Genomic DNA, 22,610 nt, shown 5'->3' on the forward strand with positions numbered 1-22,610 from the left:
AAACATGGCATACCTCACGAATGATGGAGTGCCCCCCCATTGGGCTATTGAGATATGTATGTTACACATTTCTGTTATCGCGTGACCACAGATTATACATTATATTGACCAGATCTTCAAGTGGCCGCTCTAACAATGAAAATAAATGTCTTAAAAAAATGGAAGACAGTTAGCCTGGGTACCAGTCTCTTAGCTAATCCACTCCCTGTACTCCATATCACTTGCCAAAGACTCTTTGACGATGAAAAAGAGTAGCAAAGAGTGGAATGTTAGGTAAAGATAATGGTACTTAGACTGCAAGGCAGTCGGAGGAGGCAAGATAAATGAGTGTGCAAATACGCTTTATGAACAACAGGCACAATTCCGATATAAAGTGTTTTTTCTGAAAGTTGCCGGGATGTCACGTGTCCTATTTATGTCAGTACACTTGTAATAACCTAATCATTCTGAAACGTATATTAGATCTGATGTTGGAGTGGTCCTGGAAATTATGACTATCAAGTAGAACATTTTTGAACATTTCCTTCATCCAAATGTTATACTTTCTCATTGACCAAGACACATCATTCACCCAAGTTTCATCAAAATTGGGCCAGTGCTGTCTGAGATATCGCATATGACTATAATACAAACAAACAGACAGATGGAGACCGATCCACAGTCTCTCCCCGATTTTATCATGGGGGACAACACATCTATTTTGTAACAGTGTAAATTGAGGATAGGCTTATATGGATGTCAGATGTATGCTCACTGTGAGACAGCTCCAAACTGGCAGGTGGGCCAGCTGTTACATAGCAGTGCTCTGTTTAGACACTCGCTGTGTCATAACGTATAAACAGTCCAGGGGGGAAAAAGGGCACAGTTTTTTATGTACATCTCTAGACAGGAAATAATGATGCTGATGAGTTGTTTGCTTATTAGTTAGTTACCACCAGAGGAAGCACAGGAAATACAGTGCCTTGCGAAAGTATTCGGCCACCTTGAACTTTGCGACCTTTTGCCACATTTCAGGCTTCAAACATAAAGATATAAAACTGTATTTTTTTGTGAAGAATCAACAACAAGTGGGACACAATCATGAAGTGGAACGACATTTATTGGATATTTCAAACTTTTTTAACAAGTCAAAAACTGAAAAATTGGGCGTGCAAAATTATTCAGCCCCCTTAAGTTAATACTTTGTAGCGCCACCTTTTGCTGCGATTACAGCTGTAAGTCGCTTGGGGTATGTCTCTATCAGTTTTGCACATCGAGAGACTGACATTTTTTCCCATTCCTCCTTGCAAAACAGCTCGAGCTCAGTGAGGTTGGATGGAGAGCATTTGTGAACAGCAGTTTTCAGTTCTTTCCACAGATTCTCGATTGGATTCAGGTTTGGACTTTGACTTGGCCATTCTAACACCTGGATATGTTTATTTTTTAACCATTCCATTGTAGATTTTGCTTTATGTTTTGGATCATTGTCTTGTTGGAAGACAAATCTCCGTCCCAGTCTCAGGTCTTTTGCAGACTCCATCAGGTTTTCTTCCAGAATGGTCCTGTATTTGGCTCCATCCATCTTCCCATCAATTTTAACCATCTTCCCTGTCCCTGCTGAAGAAAAGCAGGCCCAAACCATGATGCTGCCACCACCATGTTTGACAGTGGGGATGGTGTGTTCAGGGTGATGAGCTGTGTTGCATTTACACCAAACATAACGTTTTGCATTGTTGCCAAAAAGTTCAATTTTGGTTTCATCTGACCAGAGCACCTTCTTCCACATGTTTGGTGTGTCTCCCAGGTGGCTTGTGGCAAACTTTAAACTACACTTTTTATGGATATCTTTAAGAAATGGCTTTCTTCTTGCCACTCTTCCATAGGCCAGATTTGTGCAATATACGACTGATTGTTGTCCTATGGACAGAGTCTCCCACCTCAGCTGTAGATCTCTGCAGTTCATCCAGAGTGATCATGGGCCTCTTGGCTGCATCTCTGATCAGTCTTCTCCTTGTATGAGCTGAAAGTTTAGAGGGACGGCCAGTTCTTGGTAGATTTGCAGTGGTCTGATACTCCTTCCATTTCAATATTATCGCTTGCACAGTGCTCCTTGGGATGTTTAAAGCTTGGGAAATCTTTTTGTATCCAAATCCGGCTTTAAACTTCTTCACAACAGTATCTCGGACCTGCCTGGTGTGTTCCTTGTTCTTCGTGATGCTCTCTGCGCTTTTAACGGACCTCTGAGACTATCACAGTGCAGGTGCATTTATACGGAGACTTGATTACACGCAGGTGGATTGTATTTATCATCATTAGTCATTTAGGTCAACATTGGATCATTCAGAGATCCTCACTGAACTTCTGGAGAGAGTTTGCTGCACTGAAAGTAAAGGGGCTGAATAATTTTGCACGCCCAATTTTTCAGTTTTTGATTTGTTAAAAAAGTTTGAAATATCCAATAAATGTCGTTCCACTTCATGATTGTGTCCCACTTGTTGTTGATTCTTCACAAAAAATACAGTTTTATATCTTTATGTTTGAAGCCTGAAATGTGGCAAAAGGTCGCAAAGTTCAAGGGGGCCGAATACTTTCGCAAGGCACTGTAATTGAAGAGGAGAAGTAAAGGGAAATTGTTTTAACATTAGCATTAAAGGTGGGGAAGTTGGACTTTTAATCAAAACCTACTCTTAAAGAAATTAATCACTTTTGTGCTGGATCAGATCAGTGTATCAGAAAAAAGCAACAAACAATTTACACACAGCTCAGTTCTGAAAACGAGTGAGAAAAACAGCTTTATGTAATGAAGAAATGAGCAACACTAAACTTACAGAACAATCAAGGAGTGTCTAGAACTTGAATTAGCTTACTGTCACGCCCTAATCTGTTTCACGTCTTTCTGCTCGTCTCCACCCCCCTCCAGTTGTCACCCATCTTCCCCATTATCCCCAGTGTACTTATTCACCAGAATACCACCCTGCATACCACTGCTGGCTTGCTTCTGAAGCTAAGCAGGGTTAGTCCTGGTCAGTCCCTCGATGGGAGACCAGATGGTGTTCGAAGGCCAGTAGGAGGCACTCTTTCTTCTGGTCTAAGAAAATATCCCAATGCCCCAGGGCAGTGATTGGGGACAGTGCTGTCTTTCGGATGGGATGTTAAACGGGTGTCCTGGCTCTCTGAGGTCATTAAAGATCCCATGGCACTTGTCGTAGGGGTGTTAACCCTGGTGTCCTGGCTAAATTCCTAATCTGTTCCTCAAACCATCACAGTCACCTAATAATCCCCAGTTTACATTTGGCTCATTCCTCTCCCCTGTAACTATTCCCCAGGTTGTTGATGTAAATGAGAACATGTTCTCAGTCAACTGATTGTCCTTGTCTTTTCCCAGCCTCTCTTTTTCTCGCCCTCCTGGTTTTTGACCCTTGCTTGTCCTGACCCTTAACCCGCCTGCCTGACCACTCTGCCTGCCCCTGACTTTGAGCCAGCCTGACATACCTTTGCCCCTATCTGTATTTCCGACCTCTGCCTGACCTGACCCTGAGCCTGCTTGCCGTCCTGTTGCTGTAATATACATTGTTACTTTGACACGGTCTGGGTCTTACATTATCCTGTAGAGCAATCTACACCCACACCTTTCTTATAGTTGCTTTTCTATAAGGGGACAGGCAATGTCAAAACATACTTCATAATCAGTTTTTATAAAAGAGTGCTAACAATTCTAAATTAATTTGTCAACCAAAGGGAGTATTCACTGAGCTCGCAAGGAGATTGGACATAACTCAAAGCCTTGTGAGAAGCATTGTGATGCCTTGAAAGGTGTCTGATTTGAGTGTGTGATTTACTATGCCTTTAGAAAGTATTCAGACCCCTAGACTTATTTCACATTTTGTTACATTACAGACTTATTATAAAATGAATTAAATCAATACAAATCCTCATCAATCTACACACAATAACCCATAACGACAAAGCTATTTTTTTTTTGCAAATGACAAATTGCAAATAAAAAACAGAAATACCTTAGTTACATAAGTATTCAGACCCTTTGCTATGGGACTCTAAATTGAGCTCAGGTGCATCCTGTTTCCATTGATCATCCTTGTGGTATTTCAACAACTTGATTTGCATCCACCTGTGTTAATTTCAATTGATTGGACATGATTTGGAAAGGCACACAACTGTCTATATAAGGTCCCACAGTTGACAGTGTATGTCAGAGCAAAAACCAAGCAATGAGGTTGAAGGAATTGAAGCCACAGCTCTGGAGAAGGCTACCAAAATATTTCTGCAGCATTGAAGTTCCCCAAGAACACAGTGGCCTCCATCATTCTTAAATGGATGAAGTTTGGAACCACCAAGACTCTTCCTAGAGCTGGCCGACCAGCCAAACTGAGCAATCAGGGTATAAGGGCCTTGGTCAGGGAGGTTAGCAAGAACCCGATGGTCACTCTGACAGAGCTCTAGAGTTCCTCTGTGGAGATGGGAGAACCTTTCAGAAGGACAACCATCTATGCACTCCACCAATCAAGCCTTTATGGTAGAGTGGCCAGACAGAAGCCACTCCTCAGTTAAAGGCACATGACAGCCCGCTCGGAATTTGCCAAAAGGCACCTGAAGACTCTCAGACCATGAGCAACAAGATTTTCTGGTTTGATGAAACCAAGATTGAACTCTGTGACCTGAATGTCAAGCGTCACGTCTGGAGGAAACCTGGCACCAACCGTACTGTGAATTATGGTTGTGGCAGCATCATGTTGTGGGGATGTTTTTCAAAGTTAGGGATTGAGACACTAGTCAGGATCAAGGCAAAGATGAACGGAGCAAATTATTGAGTGATCCTTGATGAAAACCTGCTACAGCGCACTCAGGATCTCAGACTGGGGAAAAGGTTCACCTTCCAACAGGACAATGACCCTAAGCACGCAGTCAAGACAATGCGGGGGTGGCTTTGGGACAAGTCTCTGAATGTCCTTGAGTGGACTAGCCAGAGCCCAGACTTGAACCCTGAAAATACCTGTGCAGCAACACTCCTCATCCAACCTGACAGAGCTTGAGAGGATCTGCAGAGAAGAATGGGAGTAACTCCCCAAATACTGGTTTGCCAAGCTTGTAGCGACATACTCAAGAATACTCGATGCCGAATGTAAATGTAATATGTCCGGGGGTTATATAAGTTTATATGAATTAGAAAAAATGTCTGTTTTTCCTGTTCATTATTGGGAATTGTGTGTAGATTGATGAGAGAAAACAACAATTTAATCCATTTTAAAACAAGGCTGCAACATGTGGAAAAGGTCAAGGGGTCTGAATACTTTCCGAAGGCACTGTAATTAAGCTATTCATTGCCTGGCAACTGTTTAGATCATATTCTTTGTTACATCGTTTCCTAAAAACGTTCTAGAGTAATGAAAAGCTGGTGGCATGGCGAATTAATTGTACTTCGGTTCAAGGATATGTCAGCAATGACGCATGGCTATCTCTGGGACAGTCACCACAGCACTCAGCAGTCTATCTATGTAATGACAAGTTCCCAGTGAGCAATGCATACAATCACAGTTTAGCAAACTGCCTGTACTGTATGTCTGAAAAATGCTCAAAGTGAAATGGTTTTAGAGTGCATCTCTGCCCGCAACCTTCACCTGTTGCTTACAATACCCTGGTTTAAAAAAAATATTATTGCCAATTTGTAATAAAACGGTTATGTATTTCACACACTATACCGCTTTTAATAAGGTGTCTGCACTGGCTGCCTGTGAGTTTTAGAATTAATTGTTTTTTTGTTTTGTTAATCAATCCATGATTGTGCACCCCAATACATGTCAGATGTTTTTAAGTTATGTACCCAGTAGGTCCCTCAGGTCCTCTGGCACTGGCCTTTTAATTATCCTAAAGCCTAGGACCAAGATGCACGGAGAGGCATCCATTAGTTATTATGCCCCCAGCCTCAGGAACAGCCTGCCAGAGAACCTGAGGGGGGGCAAACATGTGGACATATTTAAAAGACTTAAAACACATTTTTTAACTTTACTTTTCCTTAGGGTGCTTTTCAGTTGTTCAGTTTGTTTTTATTTTATGTTTGCTGTGTAGTAAATATTTCAGCTTTTATTTCATTGTTTTTATTATTATTTTTCCTGTAAAGAACATTGCATTGCATTCCATGTCTGAAATGTGCTCTATAAATAAAGCTTGATTTGATTTGATTTGATTGGTAGCTGCTATATCATACCTGATTAAATCCTGTTATGGCTAGACGTTCCGCTATTGGAACGTTTTGACAACATCCGGTGAAATTGCAGAGCACAAAATTCAAATTAAATTATTAGAAATATTTAACTTTCATAAAATCACAAGTGCAATACACCAAAATAAAGCTTAACTTCTTGTTAATCCAGCCACCATGTCAGATTTCCAAAACTTTACGGCGAAAGCATACCATGTGATTAAATGAGGACAGCGCCCCATCATACAAACACATGAAAATCATATTTCAACCAAGCAGGTGACACGAAAGTCAGAAATAACGATATAATTCATGCCTTACCTTTGAAAATCATGTTCTGTTGGCATTCCAATATGTCCCAGAAACATCACAAATGGTCATTTTGTTTGATAAATTCCTTCTTTATATCCCCAAAATGTCCATTCATTTGGCGCGTTTGATTCAGAAATACACCGTACACACGAAAGTCAGAAATAACTATATAATTCATGCCTTACCTTTGAAAATCATGTTCTGTTGGCATTCCAATATGTCCCAGAAACATCACAAATGGTCATTTTGTTTGATAAATTCCTTCTTTATATCCCCAAAATGTCCATTCATTTGGCGCGTTTGGTTCAGAAATACACCGTTTCCAACTTGCCCAACATGACTACAAATGATCTAATAAGTTACCTGTAAACTTGGTCCAAACATTTCAAGCAACTTTCCTAATCCAACTTTAGGTATCCTAAAACGTAAATAATCGATCAAATTTAAGGCGGAAAATACTGTGTTCAATAGCGGATAAAAGCTATTTTAACAGTTTTAGAAACTTTAGAGTGTTTTCTATCCAAATCTACCAATTATATGCATATCCTAGCTTCTGGGCCTGAATAGCAGGCAGTTTACTTTGGGCACGCTTTTCATCCGGACGTGAAAATACTGCTACCTATCCTAAACAGGTTGAAGCCACATGCTTGGTTTCCATTTTGGTCAGCTTTAATTGAGGTAGATCATAACTGACGGACACTTCAAGGGATTCAGTGGCAACCATTAGATGTGTTAAATAGAGCATTTGTGGTGAGTGGATTCACGATAGGTTTAAATTAAACACTTCTATTTGACTATCTTCATTCAAGCGAATTAAAGCTAATAGCACATGTCAGGTTGTCTATTGAAATATGCTCGTTGACCTTTCCTGTCAGTCTCTATTGGCTAGTATACTGTATATGAGTAGATATTTACTTGAAAATCTGAATCTTCCTAAATACTAAACCCTGTTATGTGTGTTACGGTATTCCAGAACTATAAATATTAAAGTCTCATATAATGAATGACTGTAAAGTATTTAAATGGGTATGCATTATATGGAAAGAACATTAGGTCAAATATTAAATTATTTAAGATTACCTCAATGGAAACTTGAAATGCTGCATCTTTTCCTCACACTGCCCTGGACTCAATAGGACTGTAAGAACAGTTTAATTTTCACCAACTCAATTGAGGGACAATGTGGAGGATAGGGCAAAGTTACTTTAGTGTCCTTGCCCAATAGCAGATGACAGAAACACACACCCCATAACGCACCTTCAAGAAGTAAGTAACAAAAACTGTAAGCTAAAGGTCACCTCCTGATTTTACTCTGTTATCCAGAACCTTGTACTTTACTTGGTTTATTCCAGTGTTCATGTCTGGGTCATTTGAAGCTCAGTGAAAATAAAAAAGATAATCGCTCAATAAAGCAGTGTGATAGTAGCTGTACTGTTATTTGTGAATATGGGATAGTGTTATAAAAGCATAATAACCCTGTGGATCAGAGATCAATTCCAATCACTATCACTGATTGCTCTCATTTGGCCAAATCAATACATCCTTTTATGCTATGGTCAATATGTGTGCTTTTTCATAGAATTGGTGGTAGAGAATAATAGCAGCATGATGACTGCTTAGAGGAAGGCAATAGCACCCAGGTTTTGTCAGTGTAGAATACAGAGAGATGTACAGTTCCTTCAGAAAGTATTCATACGCCTTGATTTTTTCCACATTTTCTTGTGTTACAGCCTGAAATTGATTAAATATATATTTTTCTCTGACCCATCTACACACAATACCCCATAATGACAAAGTGAAAACATGTTTTTTTATAAATGTATAGAAGTTGATTGAAAATGAACTACAGAAATATCTCATTTATATTAATATTCACACCCCTGAGTTAATACTTTGAAGAAACACCTTCGGCAGCAAGAGTCTTTCTGGGTAAGTCTGTCAAAGCTTTCCACACCTGGATTGTGCAACATTTGCCCATTATTATAAAATTCTTCAAGCTCTGTTAAATTGGTTGTTGATCATTGCGAGACAATCATTTTCAGGTCTTGCCATAGGTCTTGCCATAGATTTTCGCATAGATTTAAGTCAAAACTGTAACTCTGCCACTCAGTAACTTTGCCACTCAGAATTCACTGTCTTCTTGTGTTGTATTGGATTTGCCCAAACAACACTTTATATTCCACATTTTTTGCAGTATTACTTTAGTGCCTTGTTGCAAACAGGATGCATATTTTGGAATATTTGTTTTTGTACAGGCTTTCTTCTTTTCATTTTGTCAATTAGATCTTCAGTTTTCTCCTATCACAGCCATTAAACTCTGCATCTGTTTTAAAGTCACGTTTGGCCTCATGGTCAAAACCCTGAGCAGTGTTCTTCCTCTCCGGCAACTGAGTTAGGAAGGACGCCTGTATCTTTATAGTGAGTTGGTGTACATTTAATGTCAGCTTCTTCTTTTTACCCATCTACCAATTATTTGCGAGGTACTGGAAAACCTCCCAGGTCCTTGTGGTTGAATCTGTGTTTGAATTTCACTGCTCGACTGAGGGACCTTACTTGTGTGGGGTATGGAGATTAGGTACTGTAGTGATTTAAAAAATCATGTTAGACACAATTATTGAACACAGAGTTAGTCCATGCAACTTATTATGTGACTTAAGCACATTCTTATTCCTGAACTAATTTAACCCTTCTAGAGTCTAAGCCCTGTCTAAGCAGGGGGGAGGGGGTTCTAAGCTAACATATGAAATTGTTTTAAGATGGCCATACCAAGGATAATTTAGCTGTTTGATTTGGAATTTTAAGACCCCTTAACATATTACAAAAATATATTTTAAAAGTATTTGATGCAACATTGAATTTGGCATTAATGCTATTAGCCAAAAGAAACACATTGAATAACAGATTCCCTACATGAAACAACAAAATGAAAAGGACGTTTGTTCTGAAGTGTCTGTCCTATATCTGAGAGATATAAGAAAGATCAGAAGGCTGTTTAAAATAGTTTTTACATGTATTTATCCATTATTTTAGGCACTAAACTATCTCCATATATACTTCCATAATTTTCTAAAAGTGTCTTGTGAGGCTTGTGGGCGTCCTAGAGCAAAACAGAGAACACCATCCTGTTCGTGGGAGTCTCTGCTTTCAAACTGTTTGGACACTACAGATGTTTTCATCATGAGAAGACCGATTTTCAGGATGTCTCATGGCCTGACAAACACTGCTCTAGCTCTGACACCTTTCACAGCAGATACGGAAGGGCGATATTATTTGTTAATTTGTAAAAATGATTCCACTTTGACATTTTAGAGTATTGTGTGTAGGCCAGTGACAAAAACAAATCTTAATTTCATCAATTTTAAAATCAGGCTGCAACAAAATGCAACAAAACACAACAAAATGTGGAAAAAGTCAAGGGGTCTGAATACTTTCTGAAGGTACTGTATGTTTCTCAGGGCTTTTTGAAGAGGCCTTCAACTATGGTTTCCCATTTTGGGGAATATTCAGAAGTGGAAACTTTCCGTGGGAATTAACGGGAATATATGGGAATTAACGGGAATATATGGGAATTAACGGGAATATATGGGAATTAACGGAAATATATGCAAATTAATATTAATACCATTTAAATGTTTTTGCATTGGATATATTTACCATATCATATGGAGACAAATGGTTAAATCCATCCAAACGAAATGTTTAAAAAACTATTTGGTTACAAATTGAACTTTAATTAAATGAGTTGACTCTTCACATTTCACTGAATTCCAAAATAAAGGGAATATTGAATGATCCCCAATGATCCATCGCATCTCCGGATGGCCACCAATTTTTCAACTCTTATATTGGTCAGCCTGTTGCGTGCTTTTGGTATGTGTGTTCCCAAACAAGGACCAAACTGAGGCAGCTGATGTTTGTCACACCCTGATCTGTTTTACCTGTCCTTGTTATTGTCTCCACCCCCTCCAGGTGTCGCTTGTTTTCCCCAGTGTATTTATCCCTGTGTTTCCTGTCTCTCTGTGCCAGTTTGGAATCAGGTGAATTAACACACCTCATTTAGCAGGCTCAAGCAAGCTAAAACCCACATGGTGTCAAAAACTAACTAGCAGAACATGTTAACAAGTTAGAAATGATTTAAACACACTTTGCCGTAGGGTTTGAACATTTACTAGTTAACAAAAAAATCATGTATGCCATATAAAATATATTCAGTATTGTAATCAAAACCAGAAAGCATGTAGTCCTTGGCTCAGACAGTGTAGTAGTGTGGGATCAATATCATCTCATTAGTGTCTAAGATCTTGACAATCAGCTGTACATGTGATGGAAGAGTGCATTGCACATGTGATGGAAGAGCACACTGTGCATGCAGAGGGTTGCAATTCCATTGAATTGGGGATAGTTTAACCAAAACAGGCCACAAGACCTAGAATTGCATTGTGTGTATCCCACAAAAAAGGGTTCACTGTTATAAGATAACTTTTCTGATCAATTTAAGCTACATTTCCTATGTTTCTGGGGCTTAACTTCCCATGGAAAACTTTGGGTAAAATTCTGGAAATTTACCGGAAAGTTTCCATCCCTTTGCAACCCTACCTCCAACATTCATGAATATACAGTATTGTTCATGGGTGTACTTTGGATATCTTCTGTATGTGTTTACTAGAATAAATAAAGTAATTTATTTTGCAACACAAGAATGCATTGAAGATGAACTGATGGAAATGTCATCTTGGATTTGATTTTCTGGAATATAGTTCAAAGAAGCAGCTAGGGAAATTGGCATGTCACCATAGTGTTCAAACAGTCAGTGATCTCTGATGTGACACGCTTGATGACATACTCTATTCACTATTAGATACTAAAGAAAACATTTGATGTACAATCAAAAGGCCCTCCATCTTCCAACCTCAGATTTCAGAAATAAAAAACATTCCAGACTGTAACCTTGCCGTAATATTAATAAATCATTTCATATTAAGGACATGACTGACGTCATACTTCTGTGTGATTGCCAATGAGCGACTCTAGATGAGGCGCTTTCTCAACATATATATATTTATTTTTTCTCCCAGATTTTGATCATCTTACCTCAAAAGGACATTATCAACATAAATATTTAACTTATTCATTGTTATGAACATGATATGGGGAACAATAGGCACTTTGTCTAAGAAAATATAGCTTATTTCTAAACAAAGTAGCCATTTTCATCCGCTATAGAAATGCTAAGGATATGGGTTTTGCAAGTGCCAACATCCCTCTCAAAAATGTTGACAATCCCAAAATGTGCACATTCATTAATGCCAGTGAAATGACCAAATCTTCCTCTAGCGGCATCATGGGTCGAATGTCATTATTATTTTTTTCATAATAAACTATTTTTTTTGCTGACAATCCGGTGTTTCTATGTGATTTAAAAAAAAAAATATTTCAGTCTTCTGTGATGTATAATGTTTAGTATTGGGATGCAAATTCAAGATTGAATACATTTCCACTCTATATCTGACATGGTAAAGGTGTTTTTTTTAAAGCCCATAACCATTTTTGAGGTGTATACTTTTATTTCAAAGTAGATTTATTTCAAAGTAGATTTGTTTAAGTCTATCAATAAAAACTCTGTGTGACCCTGATTTAGACCACCACAGTAAATGGTTAACACACTGGGGCACAGTCTAGTCCAAAAAACTGAAATAATTTCCATAATAACTGGCGAATCTACTGACACACAAGACCATTATGTTCTTCATATTTTGTAGGAGAGGTGGGTGAAGACGTTCAAGTTGTTCTGGCTGATACAGTATTTAAAGGCAGTGAACTATTCAATAGTGTCAGAATGTCATTCAGAGTACATGCACTTTTACTTGCATTTTGTGGAGGTCGAGAAGCGTATCTCTCCAAATACTGCGGTCCTAACAGAATTGGAGACGTTGTTGGGTTGTTAGGCTAGCCATTTATGTTCTGAAAATAGTCTACATTTCCTCCTATATATTTTCTGAGATACAAATGTCTAATATACCCATATGTTAAGAACGGGCTATGAATACTTTGTGAAATATTTTGGTTGATTGATGTTGTCTTGTAAGGAGACTTTTTCATTAAATCCTCCACAACCTTCTCGGTACTGTAGAAGCATTCTGCTGAGATAGCGTCATGTGTTGTTGTTATTTCAGTTGGCTGTCTATTCTGTCTTTCCATTTATAATCTAATGCTAAATTGCAGGTTTTGAAGAATATATTGTCTGCAAAGAGCGTCCAAGCGGGGTATTGGCGCACTCTTTTTCAACCGATATTCAGATGTTTTATTTTGTATATTTTCTGTTTGGATTCAGTCTCTCCCCTTTAACTGTCCTAATTGCACCATTTTTATAAACTCGGATGATCAGGGATTGAGTCTGATGGAGAGGATCAGTTTGAGTAAAGTGAGGTGTAGAATCACTGATCTACAAATTGTATTCCTTGCCAAAGGAATTGTGCAATTAAGATTTGTATGCTACGCCTCCCCTGGTTTAGGCGATCCCCCCACCAAACACTCACGCATAACCAAATCCAGTGGATAATGCTAGAAATACCGGTCAAACCCCCCCCCCCCCCCAAAAAAAAAAAACCCCAAACACATGTCATAGTAATAATAAATGAATACATATACAGGAATTATTTGTTGTTTGCCAAATATCACCCCATGGAGGAAATAAAAGCAATCAATGCCCTCCCCCTTCTCCCTCTCCCCATGTTTCACATTATCAACACATGCATTCAAAATCTGAATAAGAAATACACTGTGGGCTGCCAAACAAATTACCCAGTGGATATTGTGAGTGTCTTTCTGGGTGCTGCCCAGTCTGTGAATACAATAATTAGGTTTAAACAAGGTTGGTTAGATTTACATAATCGCCTGATCAAGGATAGTGAGGGAACAGAGAGAGAAAAATGTCAAAAAATCAGGATGAAAAGATAATTATGACTTTGAGGCCTCGCCAGGTTTTGTTTTTTGGATGTCAAAAACGTTTTCGTTTAATCTTTTGCCTCCGCCACTTGACACCTTCTCAAAAAATATTCTGCCCATTTCACAGAACTTGCAAGCACGTATTTCCAGCATTTCAATAAATGGTAAACAAAACGTAAATGAATTGATAGGTATATTACTCAAAGTTTGGAGTAAAAATGAAACCCTTTCAAATGATGTAGGTAACAAAATTCACACACTGTCAATGCAATCGCATGTGGTATGCATGAGTGCTCACTTGTGTGTGTGTTTGAGCATAAGTGGGGGCTCCTCATGATATCACTGGCTAATGCACATCACCATTAACACCTGGCACTGGCTGTAAATGGTGTGATGGGAGACCCTTCAGAAAGAGGTTCATTGTGACCTCTGGGTTCAGGGGGAGTATGGGATAGAAAACACGTGTCTAATGTACTTTCCACTACCTATCCACTACCTACCATTCCCATTAGCTAACGTAACCACCATGCTGATGTAAAGAATGTCAAGCTGCTTGCTTAGCGAGTGCCACGTCCTCCTGATTCGGCTCACGCCGTGGCTCAAACCCAGGACCTTTGCATCGCTAGCACACATGACCGCCCTCCTGAAGCATCTTACCAGTCGGTGCCAAGCGAAAAGCTATCTACTATCTGATGCAACTCTGAGGAGTAAGTTTCAGACATTCCCATGCGCTCCAATGACATAAATGTAAAGAGACATTTGAAAGCACCCAGTGTCTGATTCAGCCATGGTTTCCACTAACAGGAGTGGGATGAATCATCCAGAATGGCTATAAATAAAGAACCTCTCCAAGCAGTGGCAGAATCAACAGAATGGCTAGAGCTCTGTCTCTATAACCTAATGTACCGAGAATACAGATATAAACAAGAAGGACACTGTGTCACACTAGTGAAAAGCACACTCCAGTCCGTACTCCTAACGTGGCAGAAATCTGCCAGGAAGGTCTGCTTCAGATATGTTTGATTATGACAATCGGTACGCAGGTGGAATATATAAATATTTACACTGAATAAAAATATAACTTGTAAAGTGTTGGTCCCATGTTTCATGAGCTGAAATCCCCTTTGCCGAAACAATCTATCCATCTGACAGGTTTGGCAAATCAAGAAACTGATTAAACAGCATGATTGTTACACAGGTGCACCTTGTGCTGGGCAATAAAAGGCCACTCTAAAATGTGCAGTTGTCACACAACACAATGCCACAGATGTCTCAAGTTTTGAGAGAGCATGCAATACACATGCTGACTGCAGGAAAGTCCACCAAAGCTTTTGCCAGAGAATTGAATGTTCATTTCCCTACCATAAGCCGCCTCTCCAACATCGTTTTAGAGAATTTGGCAGTACGTCCAACCGGCCTCACAACCGCAGACCACGTGTATCGTGTAGTGTGGGCGAGCGGTTTGCTGATGTCAGCGTTGTAAACAGAGTGTCCCATGGTGGCGGTGGGGTTATGGTATGTTCAGGCATAAGCTACGGACAACAAACAGAATTGCATTTTATCGATGGCAATTTGAATGCAAAGAGATACCGTGACAAGATCCTGAGGCCCATTGTCATGCCATTCATTTGCCTCATCACCTCATGTTTCAGCATGACAATGCACAGCCCCATATTGCAAGGATCTGTACACAATTTTTGGAAGCTGAAAATGTCCCAAATCTTCCATGGCCTGCATACTCACCTGACATGTCACCCACTGAGCTGTTTAGGATGCGCTGTATGACAGCATGTTCCAGTTTCAGGCAATATCCAGCAACTTCGCACAGCAATTGAAGTGGAGTGGGACAACATTCTGAAGACCGGAATCAACAGCCTGATCAACTCTATACAAAGGAGATGTGTAGCGCTGCATGAGGCAAATGGTGATCAAACTAGATATGGACTGTTTTTCTGATCCACTACCTACTTTAAAAAAAAAAAGATATCTGGGACCAATAGATGCATATCTGTATTCCCAGTCTTGTGAAATATATAGATAAGGGCCTAATTTATTTATTTCAATTGACTGATTTCCTTATATGAACTGTAACTCAGTAAAAAAAATCTATTGTTGCATGTTGCATTTATTTTTTTGTTCAGTATATATATTTTTCAAGCTGACGTGACAAACATAATACTATAATACTAGTAGATTATATGGTACATGTAGCGTAATAAAAACCTGCTGTAAGAAAAAGCAGGGGAATTGGAGGAGCAGTGATATGAAAAGCTTGAGCTTGACACCTTGATAAACTAATTTCCTGATGATGGCTCACCAATCATCGTACTGGGCGACTTCAACCTCCTGATGCCGGACTTCATTTCAGTTCTTTGACCTCACACTTTCCCAGTCCCCTCCCACTCACAAGGCAGGCAATGTGCTTGATCTCATCTTTACTAGAAGATGTTTGCTTGGTAATGTCACTGCAACCCCCCTACATGTCTCTGATCACTACTTTGTTGCTTTTCTCTCCCTCTCTCCTCCAAACGTAACCACTCAGCCACTACTCAGATACGCTATCACAATCTTCACTCTCTATCTTTCCCACTACCCCCTCCTCTTCTATCCTATCATCTCTCCCTTCTGCTAAATCCGTCTCCCTCCTGTCTCCTCACTCTGCCTCCTCGACCCTACTCTCCTTCCTTTTCACAACACAGCCTGTCCCCTTTCCTCCCAGCTGGCTTGACCCTCCCCTCCCGCTCCATGGCTGAGTGACTCACTGCGTGCTAGAGTCCTCCATCGGGTCTGATACCAACAGTTCCCCGTGGGTGACCCGCAAAAAAAATCAGCTTGCGGGTGGAATGAAAACGTTCTTTGAACAATTATATTGAGGGCCGGAAACATTTGAAATCAACACAATATTTTTTACAAAACCCAGGAGCGTGTGGTGTTGTGAATTCCATTATGTGAGCAGGGAGCAGACATATAGGCTACCAGCCACGCACGCAGTGAGAGAGTGTGGAGCAGGGAACTGTCAACATTATTTGTGTGGTGCTGAAACATTTTAATTTGTCCATGTGCAGAGCTTATGTTCTGTCCCTCCATGTGAGAATACATAGCCAGGTTGACTTTCCCTGGCTAGCCTAGCTCACGCAAAAATGGCTAACGTAACCATAGAAATAAAAAGAAATGTTAAGATGGGGGAATGCAAAATCGTGGATACAGGTCCCGCGTGAGTGAAATCCCTGGTTTGTAAGGATTTTGGAATCATTGTGGACAAGGACAAAAACATGGATAGACTACACAGCCTTCAAAAAGTACAAGCAGGTTCTGTTAATTATCAATTAATAATTATTACATTAATGTAGGCTTTCGCTATTTTTTTTAACTCTATGAAGGACATATAAAGTTATAATCAGTACAGCTGGTAAAAGTTTGAGTAGGGTCTATTAGCCTATTAAATATATTTATTTTTGCAGCCTACATTCAATTCTAGGAATTGTTCATTTAAGTTTCAATGAAACGATTTTATTACTGTCACGCCCTGACCTTAGAGAGCTGTTTTATTTCTCTAATTGGTTAGGTCAGGGTGTGGGGTGGGCATTCTATGTTTTGTATTTCTGAGTGTTTGGCCGAGTGTGATTCCCAATCAGAGGCAGCTGTCTATCGTTGTCTCTGATTGGGAATCATACTTAGGCAGCCTGTTTTGCCACCTTAGTTGTGGGTAGTTGTCTTTGTTATAGTGGCCTGTATAGCCATAGTAAGCTTCACGGTCGTCGTCGTTTCTTGTTTTGTTGGCGACATTTAAAGAAATAAAGAGAAAATGTACGCTCACGACGCTGCACCTTGGTCCGATCATTTTCAAGACAGCGATCGTGACAATTATTTTAACCATATTGATTGTAAAGGTCTCGTTTTGTTATCTCAGCTATAGGTTTTCATTAGGTAAGAAGGTTAATAAGAAAGCAATTTTTTCCAAAGTGATTTGAGTATATATAAAAAAATATATATATTGTTCTTAATTCATGTCATGGTTTCTGTTTATCCAAATGTTGGGCCGGACTGACCACCACCCGAGTGGGACACCCGACAACCTGCCCACTCAACCCCATCCCTCCTCCCTTCTTCTCTTCTGACACCTCTTCTGACACCTCTGGTCTCTTGGCCATCCCACCACAAGGGGTGGTCAGCTCCCACTCAGCCCAGTCAAAGCTCTTCTCTGTCCTGGCACCTCAATGGTGGAACGAACTACCCCCGGACACTAGGACAGGAGAGTCCCTGCCCATCATCTTAAAACGTCTGAAACCCTACCCCTTCAAAGAATATCTTAAATAACACATTTTCTCCCCCCCATATACACACACAAATAACCTTCCACTTGTCTTTTCCCACTAGCACTGACTTTGCTGACAACTTATTTATTGAGGAAAAAGGTACGTACTACGACTGCGATATGTGGTTGTCTCACCTAACTATCTTATTAGGCTGGATGACCTTCCTGCAATCCCCTCCCTCCTCCAACCTTGAAACACACCATTTGCACAACATCAGCATAATCAAATACAATCAGACGTCAAAGCCACAGCGCCTGAGCAAATACGCATCGTGCCGGGATAAGCGGTGGATAACATTTGCAGATCCGAAGGCCAACAGAGAGGGGATGGTAATCTTTAAAGATCCAACATCATGCCTCCATGTACATATACATGTGTCTGTGTGTGTCTGTGAGCAGGGATGCATTGTAGGCATATGATTATTCAAAATGGATTCTACCGGACGATGCCATGATGTATGTCTGGCATGTCAAACAGTCGGCACATACCAGCGTAGCGAAATATCACCTTCAGAAGGAAGACACCGTATTAGATAATACGAACGCTGCAATCAAGCATTAGACATGTCAATTCATTTTCAGTTAAAATGTTGTGGATGACACTGTGGAGATTTGTGGAATATGCTCTGGAGCCCATGTTCCGATAGGATGAATGGCAAAAGTACTGCATGGTCGAGCTGTGACATTAAAATAATGATCCTGTACATCCTGAATGTCATATTTCATATAAATCTATTGGAAACTTTAGAGGATCTTTTGCATTATTCAACATATCACCATAGTTGTGTATCAGTCCGCTGTGAGGCTTCAAGAAGATCTGATGTACACACATGGTTTGAAGCCATTCCATTTGCCCCGTTAAAGCCATTATTATGAGCCGTCCTCCCCTGAGCAGCCTACACACTGCAGTGCATACTACCTTGACCACTCACAAAACGTGACCCCTGTATAAACCACAGACTGACAAGACTTGGGGTGAACACCTCAGTCATATTCTACTGCAGACAATAAAAGACAGTGAACTTCTGGATGGTCTTTCTTGGTCTACCCTTGTGATGACAGATCATTAGACAGTCCAACAGCGGGGTAAGCCAAGGGTCGTCATTCATGACTTGTTCACCCGGGTTAACAGTACCTTGACACCATTATTCAGGAAGGGATAAAACAGAGTCAGAGGGGCAGGAGCAACCTACCGTACGGTGGTGTCCATGCGGGAGACGGTGAGGTAGGCTGCCAGGTTGGCCGTGTAGGAGGAACATACGATGAGGGTGAAGAGCCACCAGCTGCCCATGACGATCCTCAGGGCCACAGAGCTCACCACGCTGTCCCCTCCTATAGAGGGGGAGAAAGGACATGTCACTATCCAGGCTGGGTAGAAAGCAACTACAGTTATCAAGGGGTTGAGGATGAACAAGAAGTTGGTAAAGTGGGTGGATGTACAGTACCAGTCAAAAGTTTAGACACCCCTACTCATTCAAGGGTTTTCTTTATTTTTTACTATTTTCTACATTGTAGAATAATAGTGAAGACAACATAACTATGAAATAACACATATGGAATCATGTAGTAACCAGAAAAGTGTTCAACAAATCTAAATAGATTTTAGATTTTAGATTCTAGATTCTTCAAAGTAGCCACCTTTTGCTTTGATGACAGCTTTGTACACTTTTGGCATTCTCTCAACCAGCATCACCTGGAATGCTTTCCAACCATCTTGAAGGAGTTCCCACATATGCTGAGCACTTGTTGGCTGCTTTTCCTTCACTCTGTGGTCCAACTCATCCCAAACCATCTCAATTGGGTTGAGGTTGGGTGATTGTGGAGGCCAGGTCATCTGATGCAGCACTCCATCAATATCCTTCTTGGTCAAATAGCCCTTACACAGCCTAGAGGTGTGTTGGGTCATTGTCCTGTTGAAAAACAAATGATAGTCCCACTAAGCGCAAACCAGATTGTGTATTGCTGCATAATGCTGTGGTAGCCATGATGGTTAAGTGTGCATTGAATTCTAAATAATTATAAATAAGTCACTGACAATGTCACCAGCAAAGCACCCCCACATCATCACTCCTCCTCCCCATGCTTCACGGTGGGAACCACACATGCAGAGATCATCCGGTCACCTACCCTGCGTCTCACAAAGACATGGTGGTTGGAACCAAAAAGTTGGATTTAACAGACCAAAGGACAGATTTCCACCGGTCTAATGTCAATTACTCGTGTTTCTTGGCCCAAGCAAGTCTCTTCTTATTATTGGTGTCCTTCAGTAGTGGTTTCTTTGCAGCAATTCGACCTTGAAGGCCTAATTAACGCAGTCTCGTCTGAACAGTTTATATAGAGATGTGTTTGGGCTGCAATTTCTGAGGCTGGTAATTCTAATGAACTTATCCTCTGCAGCAGAGGTAATTCTGGGTCTTCCTTTACTGTGGTGGTCCTCATGAGAGCCAGTTTCATCATACCGCTTGATGGTTTTTGCGACGGCACTTGAAGAAACTTTCAAAGTTCTTGAAATTTTCCAGATTGACTCACCTTCATGTCTTAAAGTAATGATGGGCTGTCGTTTCGCTTTGCTTATTTGAGCTGTTCTTGTCATAATATGTACTTGTTCTTTTACCAAATAGGGCTATCCTATATATACCACAATTTATTGGCTCAAGCGCATTAAGAAGGAAACTAATTCCACAAATTAACTTTTAACAGGGCACCCCTGTCAGTTGCAATGCTTCCAGGTGACTACCTCATGAATCTGGTTGAGAGAATGCCAAGAGTGTTCAAAGCTGTCATCAAGGAAAAGGTTGGCTACTTTGAAGAATCTCAAATATAAAATACACTTGTTAGGTTACTACATGCTTCCATATGTGTTATTTCATAGTTTTGATTTCTTCACTATTATTCTAAAATGTAGAAAGTCCAAATAAAGAAAAAACCTTGACTGAGTAGGTGTGTCCAAACTTGTGACTGACACTGTATATCAGAGGAGACTGGTGGGAAGAACTATAGGAGGACACATTTTCAGTTGAGGCTGGTTATCGGAAGACAGGCTCATTGTAATGTATTGAATGGAATAAATGGAACGGTATCAAGACATCAAACATATGGAAACCACATGCTCGACTCCGTTCAATTTCTTACTTTCCAGATAATAGAATGAGCCCATTCTCCTATAGCCCCTCCCACCAGCCCCCACTGATGTATATAGAAGATGCTGTGACAGAAATGGTTATATAAGGATCACTGAAGGGCTGAAGCCTGTTCACCGTCCCATAACACAATTGGTTGACAATATGCTGTACTAAGAAAATCTATCCAGATTAGAGTGATTCACTTCAAAGGTTCCATAACTTTCAATGAAAAATGTGTTATGACGGACCACTGTTTTCCCATACAGATAAAAAAGTGTCCACTTGAAATAGTGGGCAGTTGCAAAGAACTAACAGGACAGAGGCTCCCCATGTTTAATCCTTGGCTGTTAGGCTTAAAATGGTTCAACAGGCTCTCTGGCAGGAGGTAATTATAGATGCAGCTGAGGTTCAACAGGACTTGCTGACACACTCATTTATTTCCCTTTGCCAGTCTTGGATCCCAACCAACATATCATTTTCTTCATTCAAAGGCACCTTTACTGTGCTCTTGTGAGCTTAACAAGCTTGTAATGCAATCACTATGTTATATGGACTGTATACAGCACACGTGTCCATGAGACATGTACGAGACAGCAACATAGGTGCAGAAACAGCTGTGTGGCCTTTTCCACTTCACATGCAACTTTATGGATGGTATTGTAACGCATAGGATCACTATCATTACCTAAATCGGCTTACTGTTCATCTGAGCATTAGAAAGTATCAACATCTTATCATAAATAGTTTGTAAATAATCACCGGATATTTTAATGAATCATACATTTTTACAATGTAATCGACAAACACATTCCAGCACATGAAAATAAATTCCCATAAAATATTTGAAACATACAAATGATACATTTTTTTTACTGTAAAATGGCCTGGGTTGCTTTAGATAAAATCTAAATGAGTATATAGGAGAGTCCTCTGTACCTTGCTGTACAAACGCTCCATAGACTATCCAGATAGCACTGTGCAGGGAGTTGGACGCCTGGTTGGCGGGCTGCTGGTGTGGCACTGGAGGATTCTGGGTCCTCAGTGACTGCATCCTGCTCAGCAGGAAGATGAGAACTCCAACCACGGGGATGGCTGCAGCGATACACCCCCACACGGCCAGGTCAAACGGAGCGAACAGCGAGAAGATGTTGATCTTCTCCTCCGGTTTCTTCAGCAGGATCCCCACAGAGTAGTCCATGTAGCGCTTACTGAAGTCCACCACGCTTTCCCGCTCCGGAGTGATAGTAATAGCAGACACGGCCAGGTCAGCCCTCTGTGGAGACAGACAGAGAATAAGTATAGCTAACGTCCCCTGGTCAGTCAGGGATGAGCGGGGACTGAATTCAAGTGGGAACCGTAATGGTCTCAAATGGCATTCTCTTCCTAGGGGTAATATAGCAGGTTTGGTAGGTTTCACGGGTATTACAGAACAGCTCACCTTGTTTATGAGCTCGCCGATCATTCCATTCCAGGAGCCGTTGGGCAGCTGCGAGCCGTACTTGCTGTCCGCCACCTGGTAGATCTCGTACTTGAAGCCCAGGATCTTGGCCAAGGCGTCGAGCACATCGATGGAGAATCCTTTGTACCGCTTAGGCTGACCAAGGATGTTTTCAGCAACCATGACAAATGGATCCTCCTACAAAATCAAACACAACATCAGATAGGAATGCTGATCGCAACATGAATTCAGGTGCAGTCAATGGTAATGTTTTAAGCCGCC

General features: G+C 40.5%; 1 protein-coding gene across 1 annotated transcript in view; it reads right to left on the reverse strand.

The window, feature by feature from the left end:
• Positions 1 to 22,610, reverse strand: part of LOC115106389 (glutamate receptor ionotropic, delta-1-like) — a 159,072-nt gene that overhangs the window by 12,507 nt on the left and 123,955 nt on the right. The window contains exons 7-9 of the mRNA XM_029629070.2: positions 22,329 to 22,526; positions 21,827 to 22,163; positions 18,962 to 19,100 (exon numbers count right to left, since the gene is read on the reverse strand). Of these exons, the coding sequence (XP_029484930.2) occupies positions 18,962 to 19,100; positions 21,827 to 22,163; positions 22,329 to 22,526 (674 nt within the window). The remainder of the gene's footprint in view (positions 1 to 18,961; positions 19,101 to 21,826; positions 22,164 to 22,328; positions 22,527 to 22,610) is intronic.

This window comes from Oncorhynchus nerka, linkage group LG23 (assembly GCF_034236695.1).
Source record: "Oncorhynchus nerka isolate Pitt River linkage group LG23, Oner_Uvic_2.0, whole genome shotgun sequence".
Taxonomy (NCBI): Eukaryota; Metazoa; Chordata; class Actinopteri; order Salmoniformes; family Salmonidae; genus Oncorhynchus; species Oncorhynchus nerka.